Source organism: Accipiter gentilis, chromosome 22, assembly GCF_929443795.1.
Source record: "Accipiter gentilis chromosome 22, bAccGen1.1, whole genome shotgun sequence".
Classification (NCBI taxonomy): Eukaryota; Metazoa; Chordata; class Aves; order Accipitriformes; family Accipitridae; genus Astur; species Astur gentilis.
Window position 1 is genome coordinate 17,732,752 of NC_064901.1, and position 15,197 is coordinate 17,747,948.

Here is a 15,197-nt window from a genome sequence, read left to right on the forward strand (position 1 = left end):
CAAGCTGAGTAGCCACACAGTTTTCCAAATATATTGTATGTTTTGATATACTTGTATTGAGCTGTTGTTATCCAGATGTTGTGCTTGACTCTATCCAGAAGATACTTTTTATAAATCTCTGTTCTTCCAAAATCTGTAGGGGGGAAAAGGGACAGAAGTTTTGGAATCCTCAAGGCTTGAATTTTTTAGGAATGCTCTGAGCTGGAATTAGTTATTTCCACATGGTTTTTCACCTTAATAGATCTCTAAATATCTCTTTCAAAACTCATTGCTACTTTTCATTGATGTATATGTGAGATTTAAGCCCTAGATAGTTCCTATGTTTGTTCACAAAGATCCTTCTAAAAGAAGAAAACTGAAAATTAGATTATTTTTTCTTCTTCTTAGAGTAGCACAATGAATTGATGAAAATTGTGAATGGAACAGGAGTGTAGAGTTCCTTAGTACTTTAGCAGTTTCCTTGTGTCTTAAAAAAAATTTTGTTCTGAGCTGCAGAACTGAGGATATTTGTATTCCAGAAGGTTTGTTCACTTACTATTTAGTATTTTTATTAAATTACACTGGGGCTGCAGTTTGAGCACTCACTGTGTTAGATCTTGAATGAAGAGAAACTGTATGGTATTAGGCAAACTGATTAATGCTTTTCCTACAGCTATATTCATTGCAACCTTTCACTTCCATGCTCTGTCTCTGCTGAGGTTTGAACTTGTGTTATGGTCCTCCCTCAATGAGGGTGCTAACTGGTTTCAGGGCAGAGAAAGAAGACCCTATTTCTCAAAAATCTTGAACAAACTCCGTTTGAGATCTTTACGTCTTTTGCCATTTTTATAACAGAGTTTGAAAGATTATGGCACTGATGCTAGGCATTCACAGACATTTATATAACATACAAACTGATATTCCTCAAGAAATGTGTGAAGAGCAAACTAGCTTCAGTTGCAGTTTGTGAATATGTTACTCTGTCTTTTGGGTTGTAGGTGCCTGCAACAGTCCTAATCAGCCCAATGCTGTAAAAAGGAAGAAGCTTGCTGTGGATAGTGTTTTCAATAAATTTGATGATGAAGACAGTGATGATGTGCCCCGGAAAAGGAAACTTGTCCCCCTGGATTATGGGGAAGAAGATAAAAGCAGTATCAAAGGCAGTGTCAACACAGAAGAAAAACGTAAACACATTAAGAGTCTCATTGAGAAGATTCCCACAGCAAAACCGGAGCTCTTTGCTTATCCTCTTGACTGGTCAATTGTGGATTCAGTAAGTTGATTTCTTTTAACTAGTCACAAAAAAGCATAATTTTTCCAAACAAACCTTGGAACTGAATAGAAAAACAGTGCTCCTGGGACCCCAGTGGATTGAAGCAGCAGCATCAAATAGAATCAAACTTAAGTACTGTATTTCTTGTCCGTATACAATACTTATTCTGAAGTATGCCTGCTTATTTTTGTTTAGTCTCTTCTGAATTATTGCTACAAATTGCGTAGCAGTTTTATGGAGGGGTGGAAAAAAGGTCCTGTGAAAACATGTTTGGCTGTCAAATACTTGCAGATGCCAAATCTCTAAGTGTTATCTCATTGATAGCAAAATGTATCTTCTGCTAAACAGTTGTTTGGGTCTTATAGCTGCCTATCTGGCAGTATTGTTTCAAGACAGTAAAGTTTATGGAAATGATGGGGTTTGGTTCTTTTTCTTTTTCCAGACACTAATGGAACGTCGAATTAGACCGTGGATCAACAAGAAAATAATAGAATATATTGGTGAAGAAGAAGCCACGCTAGTTGACTTTGTTTGTTCTAAGGTTAGTATCTTCCAGTTCCTTTGTGAAGTCTGGGGTTTGCTCCCTATTTAAGCTGCAGCAATGACTGCGTGTCATGGTTTAACCCCAGCCAGCAGCTAAGCACCATGCAGCTGCTCACTCACTCCCCCCAATCCAGTGGGATGGGGAAGAGAATTGGAAAAAAAGAAGTAGTAAAATTCATGGGTTGAGATAAGTACAGTTTAATAGAACAGAAAAGAAGAAACTAATAATGATAACAATAATAAAATGACGACAGCAACAATAATAATAGGATTGGAATATACAAGTGATGCACAATGCAATTGCTCACCACCTGCCAACCGATGCCCAGTTAGTCCCCGAGCAGTGATTTGCCCCAGCCCCGCTCCCCCCCCAGTTTATATACTAGACATGGCATCACATGGTATGGAATACCCCTTTGGCCAGTTTGGGTCAGCTGCTCTGGCTCTGTCACCTCCCAGCTTCTTGTGCCCCTCCAGCCTTCTTGCTGGCTGGGCATGAGAAGCTAAAAAAATCCCTGACTTTAGACTAAACATTACTTAGCAACAACTGAAAACTTCAGTGTTATCAACATTCTTCTCATACCAAACTCAAAACATAGCACTGTACCAGCTACTAGGAAGTCAATGAACTCTATCCCAGCTGAAACCAGGACACTGCAGTATATGTATTTGAAGGCAGTGTGTTCCTAGCTTCACTGTAATTATGATACTGGTCAGCAGAGACAGCTGGTGTACTTGGAATCAGTATGTACCCTAATGTTTTACAAGTTACCTCCTTTAATGCTTATGCATAATATGTACATGCTAGATGCTCTCTGTTATCTGTTAGATAAACATGTGGAAGCTGATAAATGAGCAGTTGACAAGAGCAGCTGTTTTAACTGATAGTTTTATCATTAGATTTCAGAGTTAATACCACATTGGCAGTTAACATTTTTTACTTAAAAATAGGATTTGTGTGAATTCAGGGGGAAAAAAGCCAGTAGCTTGATTTTACATACATTTTTGGATTAACTTCTTAAAAAGCTTTTTAGATGCTGTTGTTGCTTTAGCAATAAGCAAATATTAAGGTTTTAGAGTTAGCATTAGAAGTCATTCTACTATACCTTTTAGCCATTGCATGACTTGTTTAAACCTCAACTCTGCAGAGCTGCTTACAAACTAAATTCTGATAACTTGCCTTATTAAATCTGTCATGACAGCTCTATTGCTTCTCATCAATAGGGAATTTCAAAAACTCTTTTCAGCTTTCATGGTACTCACTTTCATAATCGCTTGTCTTGGTTTATCTTTCAGGGCTACTTACTGTATGAGAGGCAAAGCAAGTGATAGTTTTGTGGCACAGGTGATTAGTAGAAAGTGAAAAGCAGAAGTTGAATATTTGCCAAGCTTAAAAAAATATATATATATATATATACACACATATAGCCATTTTCTGGTATTGAAAGACAACTTGTTTGGTTCTGAAAAAACACTGAAATACTTAACAGGCAGATGGAAAATTTGGTTATGAAGAGAGAGACAGGGAGAATTTTGCCTTTGTCTTCCATTAGGAATTAAGTGTTGAAATAAGGGGAGCTTATTCCTTAAATAAGGAGAGCTTAATTGGGGATGCAAGAATAGCCAGCAAATACAGAACCTGTTGAATCTCTGGAGATTGACAGAACTTGTTCCTCAGTAACTAGCCATAAACTAGCACTCACTATGATGGAATCTGATGTAGTTTAATACTAATTTTTGCCTTGGCTAATACCGGGAACTAATGAACTGCAGATACTTTTTGCATGTGAAAAGCATTCAAAATCCTTGAGAAGTAACTGATTTTTGTCCAAGATGTTTATATGGTTTACTCTTGAGTTTTCAATCTAAAAACATTTTCTTTCAGGTTATGGCTCACAGCTCACCACAGAGCATACTGGATGATGTTGCCATGGTGAGCAGAAATTGTGTAACTGATATACTTTCTACATTATGCTGAAGCTAATAGTCAATTCTGCAAAATAGTAGGAGTCCATAACAGAAATATTTGGTGTTCATAGAATATGCATAGAAAATGTGCATTAGATATGAAAGCTGTTTTGATTAAACAGATCATGCTAGCACAGGCATGATTTTGCATTTACAGCATCTAGGTAGAAATTACTGATCCCTGTCCAGAATTTCTCAGTATTCAGAAAAGTAGAACAAAGATTCTGTCCCTAGCAGTAGAAGTAAGAATCACCAATAACAGAAATGTATCAGAAATATAAACTTCTATTCCTTACCATTCTTGTAACTAGGTCGTTATAATTAGTGGTTTAGTGGGTTTATTCCTAATTAATGAGCAAAAGGTGATTTTTCTCTAGAAGAGTAAAAGCTCTTTTTTGCCTGGTGTTGGAAAAGAGAAACTGAAAGGTGAACAAAAACTAAATGTTCACTCTCTCCCAATAAGGAAACTTGGAGGCAGAGTTGGTAGGAGTCAGATTCATAGCAGAATTTTGTAGGTTGTTCTTGGTGTGACTAGTAGGTGAGCTGGAGAACTTCCTGAGAGGCAAAGCCTGAATAATAAGTTCAAGAAAGAGAAATCCATTGAGACATTACTTAATATAATATCCAAGGAAGTTCCAGGCTGAAAATGAGCAGAGACTAGGAGAGAATTAAGGGATAATACCACATGTGTATGTCCTGTTCTTACATTCTTCCCAAGCCTGCCATTTCTCTGCCTCTTCCCAAGCTGCTTTTGGGGACTAGGATACTGATACTTTTATTTCTTAGTGGTCAATGTCTGCATTATACAAGTATATAATTAGTGCTTAGTCAAGTCAGATGACAAATGCAGGACAGACAAATTCACTGAAGTTTTACCCAGTGCCTCCCTCAAAGACTTAACTTGGATTACACTACCTCCACTTTGTAGTTCTGATGTGTCTAGAGTTAGTCTTTGTATCTGGAATGATGTGTCTAGAATTAGTCTTTGTAACCGGAATGCTTAACCTAAAAAATAATCTATAAAATGTGTATTTCCTACAGGTACTAGATGAAGAAGCTGAAGTTTTCATAGTCAAAATGTGGAGGTTGTTGATATACGAGACAGAAGCAAAGAAGATTGGTCTAGTGAAATAAAGCACTCTCCTTGCTTCTAGGGTTCCATTTCAATTTTGGGCTTTTTTTTTTTTTTCCATCATTCAAAGACTTCAAATTTTCTCTGTTCTCAGAGATTTGAGACCTGTATTTTTTTATGTAGAAAATGTGAATTTTTTTGTCCTCTGCTCTGAGGCCCTCTTTACCCTTCTCAGTTAGTTATCTGAATCCTGCATTGGTTCTCTTTATAATTCACAAGGTACAATTACCGGTATGTTTTATAAGCTGCAGCTACTGTACATGCTCTCTGGTAATTTTGTTATGTTACTCTGATTCTTGTAAATATTAAAGAAAAAAAAAAAGCGTCCCTGTCTTGCAAAACACTTGCACTTAATGTGGAACTGTATCAGTTACAGATGAAGACAAATTATTTTACTGCAAATTTATCAGTGCTCTTTTTTTTTTTTTTTTTTGCACACTCTCTTTTTATTTAAGGAATGATCAGAAAACAATTTCAAAATAAGTGGCTTGAGCTGCTTTCACAGAACAGCTTTGTGTGTTCATTTAGTCCCCTCATCTGGCTCTGGAAAAGGAGTTCCCTCAGACTTTTCATTCTGATGTGAACCAGCGGCAGTCTTGGTACTTTGTTGCCCATTTAGAATTACTAATGAAGCTGGGAACTTAATCTCTTGCAGACGCTCTGCTTCTTTCCTAGAAAGTGTAAATTGCAGGAAGTTTTTTATTCTTTGCACAGTTAAAACAAGAGCAGGACCTAAATTCAATAAGTGCTATTTAATTATGTTTTGGTTTTGGTTTGGTTTTTTTTTTTAAACCTAGGATATCTTCTGCTCAATTTCATTTTAGCCCTTCCCTATTGTCCCTTCTGTCTCCAAAATAATGAGATGGATTTTTTTTTAAAAGAAATTATTTTTAAAAACATTTTTTTAGTATTTAGAAAAAAAATAACCGGTTTGAATGTAACTGACCATAGCAGTTGACAAAAACTAAACAAGTAAGAGTAAGTTTTCAAAGGAAGCCGAAGTCTTGTTTTTATCCAAACTGTTAAACTAGCCCCAACTTTTGTTTTCTACTGTAAGCAGTCTATCGTCCACGAAAAGAGGGTGATATTTTCCTGCCTTGTTTGTATGGGTTTTTTATAAATAGGCTGATATGGTATAAATGATGACATGTACTGTAAACTGCATTTTTTATCTCATACCTGGGTAAGAAGACAAATCGATAATGTTCTATGAGCTGTTTTGATTGCAGGAGGACTGTGTTCCAGGGAGCAAACTGTCTGAAAAACATTTTTAATTTTTAACACAATTCTTAATAGCAAACAAATTAAGTAAAGGTGTTCCAGTATCTCTATATTGTATTTAACTGAAGGATACAGGTTGACCTGTTCAGAAAACATAACTGTGACATTGAGTTACTAGTTCTTTGTATCTGGAGAGGACACTTGAAAACACTGTTCTTAACAAATGGGATCGTGTAAAGGTTCCACCATGTAAATATTTCAGATATTAAAAATGTATATATTTGATTTAAGGGCTCACATTCTTTTGGAGTCTTGTGCAGCATGCAGTTATATTTAACACTGGTTTCTGAATCAACAAGTGTTGCCAAATTAGGGGTGGGTTTTTTTATAACTACCTCCTGCTTTAAGTCAGGTGACCAGAAGCCTGCAAATGCAGATGTGATCTCAATATGTTCTTTCTCATCCCTGTAATACTACACACCACAAAATGTTCTTTTTTTAACTTGGAAGTGTAATGCTCAGATGTTACTTTTATGTTGTGCTTGAGTTTGTGTGAGAATGTGTTGGTTTACGTACATATGTGCTGCAACCTTCCTCTTTTTTTTCTTGCAACTTGATGTTACCCTAAGAGATTACTTCCCCATTCTTCCCGTACAGTTTTGCATCAGCATTTACCAAAAATTCTCCAAATTCTAAATAAATTCAAAACTCACTCTGTTTGTAGTAGATACAGAGAAGAGGGAGAGTGAACTTCATGAGTGCTTTTTGTCCTGCTAATGTGGCATTCTGTCTCTGTCATTAGTAATACTTAAGCCAAATGTGACAAATGCTTTGTAATGCCACTATTGTAGATTGCCTCAAGTCCTTGTTGAGATTCTTCAGTGAAAGCTCAAGTTGTGAAACTTCAGCTTATTTTCTTCTGCCCTAAACTAAAGCTGTGTGTTCATCTATTATTTATGCATTGGCCATAAGCCTGTACTCTTCCTTTCCCAAGGAGACTGAAGGCATCTGGGTGAGGAAGACATCTAAAATTAAAGCTGGAGTGTTAAATATCCAGGTAAATAAGTATTTAGAAGCAGTTGTGACATTAATTTTGTGGAAGTTGAGGTTTTTCTTCAGTAGTGGAAGGAGGAAGGAATGTTCACTAATAGTATCTCTGGCTTGGCTTATGCAAGTACTTCCAACAAATCTTCCTCTTTCAGAATGCAAAATATTGCTTTATAAAGTCGCTTCTAGTCTTTACCTCTTACTCAAATCAGTGTTATTACTTCTCAGTGATAACAATATATTTTGTGTCTGTGATGCTGGGGGGTAGAGCACAAATTACATATTGCTGAGAGGTCCTCCATATAGAAAAGTAACTTTCCTTTGTTAACTGTTTTTCTTTCAACATGCAGTAATGGAATTATTTCAAGATAGACTTGGAAAACTGGGGGTAGAAAAAGCCTTTTTTGCCAACATTACAACACTTTACTGTCCGAATATGCGATTTAGTACACACTTGTGTGTTATGTTAGTGAATGCACAGATTAAGAGTATACTGAGAGTGAGATCCGTTAGCAAAGTATGTATGTTGCCACTGGTTTTTCCGTGCAGTATGCCCTAGTATGATCCATTCTGTGATGAAAAGGTGCTTCAAAAGTTACACACAGTGCATAGAGGGAAAAGAATATGAATATTTATACAACAGAACTGGATATACTAGTTGTTGATCTGGACTTTACTGTGGAACAAGGCTTTACGCCTTAACGTAACGCGTGCCCTTAGTCTCCTGATAATCATTCTCTATAACTGCCATTCAGTGTTTTTTGGAATATGTGAGTACAAAATATGAAGTATCATTGTTTTTCATTACTGTGCACTGAAAAGAAATGGGAAACTGTGGACAAGCAAGATCCATTACCAAGAATGAGATATTTTTGTGACCATTAATTTGATAAGAGACTTTTTTTGTTCTTAGAACATTTAACCTGTTCACATACTGATTTGGTGTTTCTGATTTTGTGTGTTTCCATCCTTCCTTCTCTTTAAGTAGGAGCCTGCACTAAAAATAACCATCTAGCTAGATGATTGTGGCTCTAAATGTGGCAGGGGGAAGGCCCCAAATAGTAAGTTTAGTTTCTTACTGAATTCCTATTTCTTACTGCTAATGCTTTGCTACTACTGAGTGGGAAGCATTAGACCTTTTCATGGTTTTTCTGGAGTTGCTAGAGAGCTGCTTGCAGGAGTAGTATTTTAGGAAGTGGATACACTTGAAACTGGAAGCTGTTGGTTTTTCTATTGCAATAAGGTCACAGTTTTTCATACTCAATTTCCTGCGTAGGAATGCTGGATGTCAAACATGCGGGCCTACAAATTAGTACACAGCCATGCAGTGTGAGCAGCATGTAAGGTATTGTTAACAGGCATTTCATCGTGGATCAAACTGATATCAGTAATATAAATAGAAGATAGCCTGGTACAGCTGTATGTCCATGTTTGGTTTTTGGGGGTTTTGGGTGGGTTTTTTTGTTTTGTTCTGGTGGTTTTTTTCTCCTCTTAAAATAACGAATAGTTTTATTTGGCTAATGGTTAGGCATCACTTTCGGTCTAAAAATGGCTTCTTTTAAATGCACTTCAGATGCATACGACCTACTGAAACTTGGGTGTTTGGGTCAAAGTGCTAACGTAAAACCTAACTTTTGTGTGCGATACTTTTGTGCTACTTCATTTTCCCGTGCGTCTTCCTGCAGTGTAGTCAAATAGTGAAACACAACATCTGTTTTAAACATGCAGAATTGCATGGTTCCTCAGAGACTTTTTTAATATTTAGAACAGATATATCTAGATATATCATAGCATTTCCTACACGTTAGTAACCCGATAAGGCTATGCACTTTGAAAAAGGAATGGTGGATTAATCCTCGACTATCGGGGACAGCAAGCTGAGTTTCAAATTGGAAATTGCCTTTGCTTCTTCCCTAACAGCGTCACTGCTGTTATTTTCGTGAGGCTTTTTTTGTGGGACCACGTTCAAGCAGGGCTCCTAGCTCACACGTGTCTAGAATTCGAAGCGCCCAGGCAGCGTATTTTCTCGCCCTACCCCTTTCTCCGCCTGGTACCGTCTCTTAACCAGGTTCCCCAGGCCGCCCTCCATCTCCCTCACAACCCTCCTCTTGCCCCGCGGGCCGGGCCGGCCCGGCCCGGCCGCGCCGTCGGAAGTGAGGTCGCGGCGGCGGGCGGGGCGCGGGCCGGAAGCGAGGGGGGGGGGCGGGCTGCGGGGCGGCGAGGAGCCGGTGGCGGAGCCCGCGGGAGGGGCGGCCCTGCAGGTCGGTCTGTCAGCCGCTGCGCCGGCGGGCGGGCTGGGCGGGGGGGGTGGGTGCCGGGGCAGCCCCGGGCAACGCTAACGCCGCCGCCGAGCTCGGGGTCGGCGCGGGTGGCGGGCCGAGGAGCGTGTGGGGCGCGGGGCGGGAGCGCTGCGCCACCCGGAGCCGGGCCGGGGGCGCCCAGCAGGCCGGGCCGGCGGCTGTGGGGGCGGCCGGGTCCGGTCGTCGTGCGGGGTAGGCACGAGTGGCGGGGCTGCGATCGGCGGGGCCGCTGCAGCGGGCCCGGGGAGCTGGCGATGTCGGGTGGGGGACAGACCCTGGCCCCCGCGGCCTTTCTGGGAGCCGGCGGCGGAGACCCTCGGCCGGCCCCGGCCCCCGCGCCGGCACGCCGAGGGGGAGCGGGGCCCCTGGCTGCGGCGAGGCTGCTCCGGCCCGGGGCAGGGCTGAGGGGGCGAGCTCCGCGGGGCGTTTGGTGTCGTCCCCCCCCGGAAGGCAGCGGCTGCTGCTTGTTGCTTATTTGAGAGAGAAGGCGCGGGTTGAGCGGACCGCACCGCGTCTGCTGTGGCTGATCGGCACTCGCTCGTCTTGCTCTTCGAAGCAGAGAAAGCGTTGTAGAGCTTCTTTGCGTGTTACCCCTATTTACTAGGCTAAACGTAAATTTCTGAAAACGGCCCTCGAAACTCTTGTTGTTCTTACCAAGGAAAGCCAAAGGAAGCAAGGAAGAACTTTTTTAGACAGGCTGTTTTAATATTAACCGCTTCCTTAGAAAAAAATGCTTTGGTGAGTCCCTTTTCAGGTAAAACAAATGAAAATGTAGTTTGTGTCCGTTTAATGCATAGTTGATTTCTAGATCTCATTCACTCATAGTTAAATTTCAAACTTGGGAGCGTTTGTTTATTTAAAAATAGAAAATAAAGTTGTTCGGGAAGATGTCCTGAATCCATTTTCTGAGCTCTTGAGTTTCCACAAGGGATTGTTTTAAGAAACCATAAGTTTTGAGGCCTGTTAAACACTGTCATTCAAGCTTTATGCAACTCCCCTGTCAGTTACTCCTCCCTGTCTTCAGTTTCTCTCTGCTTCTCAGTAGCTGGTTTTTTGCTTGGTGAGTTGGTGGTGGTTTTCTTTACCAGTCTTTAAAAAGGATTTTGTGGGTTGATGCTTTGGTTTTTTCTCCTGTAATTTAATTAGAATTTTGACATGCTGCTATCTGAAAAATCTCATTCTGATACTCTACATTTGGATAAAAATACTCAAGTTTTTCCTCTGTGGTGGCCCTGTTACTGAGAAATCTTACTAATAGTAGCCTTAAAACAACATTATTTATATTCCATAGGCCAACCAAAGAATTAGAGCGAGTGTTGCAAAAGCAATGTAATGCCTATTTATTCTCATCTAATCTTACATTTAATTATATTTTTAATTACATGCGCTTTATTTTTAATGACAAACATGCAAGAGAGCTATTCTACTGAATACTACATTGTCTTTCTTTTTCCAAACAGTTTGCGTGCTCCCGCTAGACTTGCTAAATTGGTGTTGCTTCCTAATGGGTCTTTAGTGTAAGCTACATCCCTGCTGAAGTTAGTAAGCACTATCCACTAGTCTTGTAAGATATGTATTTATTTGTAAGTAGCGGAACAGCTTTTGTATCTCAGTATCTATGAAAATAGGCTTAACTCCCTTTTCAAGTAAGATGCTGTCTTGCAGCACTTCTGGCTTGCTGCTGCCAAAAGTGAGAGTCCTTGCTTTGTGATACCCTTCCTTGTATGAGTTTTTCGAGATCCCTCCATACATTAGTTGAGTATACTAAATGAGCAGAAAAATATTCTTGTTTTCTCTTGCTGGATTTGTTTTCTTCCATTTTAGTGAGTAAAATCTACTGTAAAGAGGACTGATGAGTGCTGGAGTTGGCACAAGGTAGGAGCAGGAGCCACTTGTGGTGGAAGTGGGGACTGGCACTCCACCCTTGAGGCAGTGGTTTATTCACTTCTCTATGTTTTGTGTAACCAATTCACTGATTTATCTAGGCCTAGTCATTGTTTCTTAAAATCATGTTTTTTCGGAAACTTATGTAGTTACGTCACCCTTCTTCCTATTTCCCCTATATTGCTTTATCCTCCTTTGTTGTGGAGGTTTATTCTTGTTCGCATAGGAAAATGTTAGTACGTGACTCTTTTATGGAAGAATTTATAAAGCTATTACAAGTATAAGGCATGTTTCTGTACATTTAGCTGGTACATAAAACCTACCACTAGGGGAAATGAATGCACATTAGTTCTTGAGGCTCAGCTGAAATACTGTTTTGTGTAGCTCTAGGTTGCTCTTGGGGCATTACAGTATTAAAGATCTATCTGGATTTTAAATCATCAAGTGTGGCTCAGTCATCCTTGCTTGAAGATTCCCCTTGAGCTTATCAGCAATTCAAAACCAAACAACTTGGAGCAATCGTACTCTGCTGAGATAAAAACATACAAGTTGTGCTCTGAGCAAGTGTGCAGTGCTTCTCCTTTATTGCACAAGAAGGAATGGGGAACTGTTTTGAATTATTAGTTTGTTGCTGGCTTACTTCCGTGGGTGATGAACTAATTTGATAACGCCTAGACGCTCTTATTTTTATGCTGGAAAATCCCTATTATCATCTCTTAGAAGATATGATGCAGTTCAGTAGATAGAAAATGGTTGTCTTTAGTCTGCGTGAACTCTACAAATTGGGGTAGGGAGGGGATGGGGAACCTGGTCATGTAATAACAAAGGCTTTTTACACATCTTTTTCTTTTCAGCATCTCAAGAGGAAAGATCCATTTTGTGTAGAAATAAGTGATTTCCAGAGGACAGCCCCGATGACAGAACTGTCTGCGCATTTACCCCAGTTTCAGCATGGGCAGCTGACAGAAAACTTCCCTGATAACCATCTCAGCAATACCGTATGTAACAAACAATTTTATTACCTGCTAGCAGTTAAATCAGGATGAATAATGAAAATACATGCATGAAAATACAGTTTGGAACTCTAGAAATCTGTTTGTTGGGAGTAATTTTCTCTATCTGGACTGTTGTGGTGATAAGCAGTGCCAAAAGAAATATTCTGTAAAACATCTAATGTTCTAAACTAATTTTTATATACAGATAAGAGTTCCTCCAGTTTAAAATGGTGTTGGAGTGACCAAGCCCTCAAGAAAAATAAGAAAATGGGGTGGGATACTCCTGTGTCAAACATTGACCTTTAGAGGATTTAGTAAGCTCTCTTGATCCATCCTGACTGTGGTCTGGTTGATTCACAGGTTTCTCAGTCACAGAGTTAATTTTAGTCTTAGCAGAGCTTGAAGCCTGGGTTTTGCTGTTGCTATTGGTGGAGGACTACTCCTATGCAGGAAGAGCAGCACTGTCTTGTCTTACTTGTGAATAATTGTCAAAGTGCTGTCAGAGTTCTGATGAACAGAGTTCATCATTCTCAGATGTTTTGGGGGGGAGGGAGAACGCAAACCATAAAGTTCTATATGATTATTCTGAAAGACCTAAGCGCATAATTGTTGCTAAAGCTATACTCACTGTACTGCATGTGTTGCAGTAAAACCGAGTTTAGATGATCTGCTTGGGTGTGGTGCTCAGACTCTTGGATTTGTCCTGCTCAGTTCTTTGTTCCTGCTATAGCTCTTGAGTATCAGGTTTCTTTGTGACACAGAAATGCTTTTGTGAGGCTGGGCCACTTGTAGCCATGTTTATGGCAGTGATTCAAGAGAATATTTTGATCCCTGCTCTATCTCTTCTATACAATCCAGCAGTTTAAGTAGGATTTTGAAAAATCCTTGTCTTTATCTCAGATCAGCATCCTGCTATATCAGTAAAAATATAAACCATTTGAAAATTTATTTTTAAATTAAGAAGTCAGTCTGACTTAAGACCATACTGATTATAGAAACTGTTAGTAAAAACAGAGAAGTGGAAACTTTCCTACTGCATCTTTTGTGCTTATTACTTCAGAGGGATTGAAAAGGGTTTCTTTTCATCTTGCAGAGGTGAGAGATTAATTTCTGTTGAACACTTCTGCCAGATTAAAAAGGCAGAGCTCAGCGATAAGCTGTAGGCTCACCATCCTTACAGATAACTTGGTGATGCTCCTTCCCAGCCATGGGGGATGGATGGTTCTATTTAATTCTCACTAACAGACTCTACTGATGAGTAACTACTACTTGTGCTTTTTCTTTCCATGTTTAAGTGTAACTCTAGATGTAGTTTCAAGACTTAGTTGTAGTGATTTTTCTCCCCTACGCACATCGGCTTTGTTTTTGTACATATGTACAAAAAATCCTTTCCTGCTTAAGTGTATCTAGCTTCTGTGGCTAAGAGTCAGCATGTGAAATCACAAAGAACTGTAATTTACCATGTCATATACCAGTCCACACACCAAGAGTTCAGTCCAGTCTTCAATATCTGTCACTGTATATCTGTCACCTTTAAACATAAATGGCGTATTTGAGAACTAATGAAGTCTATGCCCAATGTTAGGCAAGGCAGTCTGCTCCTGATACATAAATCTGGACTTAATAAATAAAATATTCTTATCAAATATGCTAGTTTTTTATCTCTTGGTTCAGGGGCATTGCTCTGGGTTTGCTATTAACTATTTTCCTGATAGGAAAGAAACCCCTATCATTACGCGTAGTTCGTAACTTACGTTTGCTTACGGTGTTACAACAGGTGTTACTGACTTTTTAGCTTCAGAATTTTCACTTTTAACTATGTCTGAGGAAAGTGAAGAGTCTGTTCCTTTGCTTCCACTTCAGCAAGAGTCCATGGCCTCTGCTCTGTTTAATACTGATCAGGTAGGATATGAGTGCACTTTGTTCTTCTAAGCAGTGGGGCACGCGCATGTCACGTTTAGCTACACTTTAGTAGCCTGAAAGGACAACTTTTGTGTAGTTTTAACAGTGAATGAGAGAATAACTCATAACTCTTGATGCTGATCTGGTTTTCATGCACTGTGTTGTAGTACATAAAGGCATTTTGTGATTGTGTCTTTGTTCCTAACTAGTGAAGGGAATAAAATGGCACATACTGGTCCAATTTCTTCAATTTTTCTCTTTATGTTTGGTTTTGTGGTTTTCTATAGTGGCGTGCTAGTTAATCAACCTTTTCCTTTGGCTGTTTTTGTGTTTGCTTTGCAAAACTGTGGATTTTTATTTTACTTTCTATATTTCTGTGCCTAAGATAGTGGTAAGTGTGTTCTCATGCAGGACTGCTATTAGAGCACAGAAAGAGCAGCATATTCTGCAGGTGTGCAGAAACCTAAATACTGGTTCTGCTTGCCTTTTGAAGTGTTCCAAGGCTCTCATTGTCTCCAATGTAGTGTTACTTATGATCGTCTTAGGCAGTTTATTTAGACAGGTAAGCTTATTCTTGTCTTGTTGTAGACTGAGAGAAATGGAACATTTTACTATCAAAGTGAAAAATGTTACATTTGAGCTATAATCTGTACAGAAGGAGGTTGAGCTACAGCCAGCATTTCAGAATAATTAAACATGATCTCTTTATTTGCTTTCTCCCATATTCCTGTTTCTGTCTGGCTTTTAGTAATTGTATGTGAGGACTTTATGCAAAATACCAAGTGATTTATAGTGAATCTTTCATTTAGGAAGAAGTAATATTGGACACAAGGTCTTTTTCAAGACATACTTTAAGTTAATGATACTAAATTAAAATAAAGGTCAAAACCTTAATTCTAAAAATTTGGTTGCCTGCTAGTTTTAATTGTTTAATTAAGACAGTGTTAGATATT

The 15,197-nt window shown here is 39.4% G+C and overlaps 2 protein-coding genes across 11 annotated transcripts in view; both read left to right on the forward strand.

The window, feature by feature from the left end:
- The window catches only part of RBM25 (RNA binding motif protein 25), a 39,688-nt gene extending 33,287 nt beyond the window's left edge, over positions 1-6,401 (forward strand). For all 6 annotated transcript variants that reach the window (XM_049825366.1, XM_049825365.1, XM_049825364.1 and 3 more), the window contains 4 exons: positions 978-1,252; positions 1,695-1,793; positions 3,681-3,728; positions 4,805-6,401. In XM_049825366.1, the coding sequence (XP_049681323.1) occupies positions 978-1,252; positions 1,695-1,793; positions 3,681-3,728; positions 4,805-4,897 (515 nt within the window). In that variant the 3' untranslated portion in view covers positions 4,898-6,401. The remainder of the gene's footprint in view (positions 1-977; positions 1,253-1,694; positions 1,794-3,680; positions 3,729-4,804) is intronic.
- Positions 6,402-7,148: 747 nt separating this feature from the next.
- The window catches only part of PSEN1 (presenilin 1), a 28,905-nt gene continuing 20,856 nt past the window's right edge, over positions 7,149-15,197 (forward strand). The window contains exons 1-3 of one of the 5 annotated variants that reach the window (XM_049825385.1): positions 10,225-11,338; positions 12,202-12,345; positions 14,120-14,244. In XM_049825385.1, the coding sequence (XP_049681342.1) occupies positions 14,161-14,244 (84 nt within the window). In that variant the 5' untranslated portion in view covers positions 10,225-11,338; positions 12,202-12,345; positions 14,120-14,160. Of the gene's footprint in view, positions 7,174-9,363; positions 9,425-9,903; positions 10,202-10,224; positions 11,339-12,201; positions 12,346-14,119; positions 14,245-15,197 lie in introns of those variants that run through there. The other 4 variants (XM_049825387.1, XM_049825386.1, XM_049825388.1 and 1 more) reach the window with 4 other exon arrangements.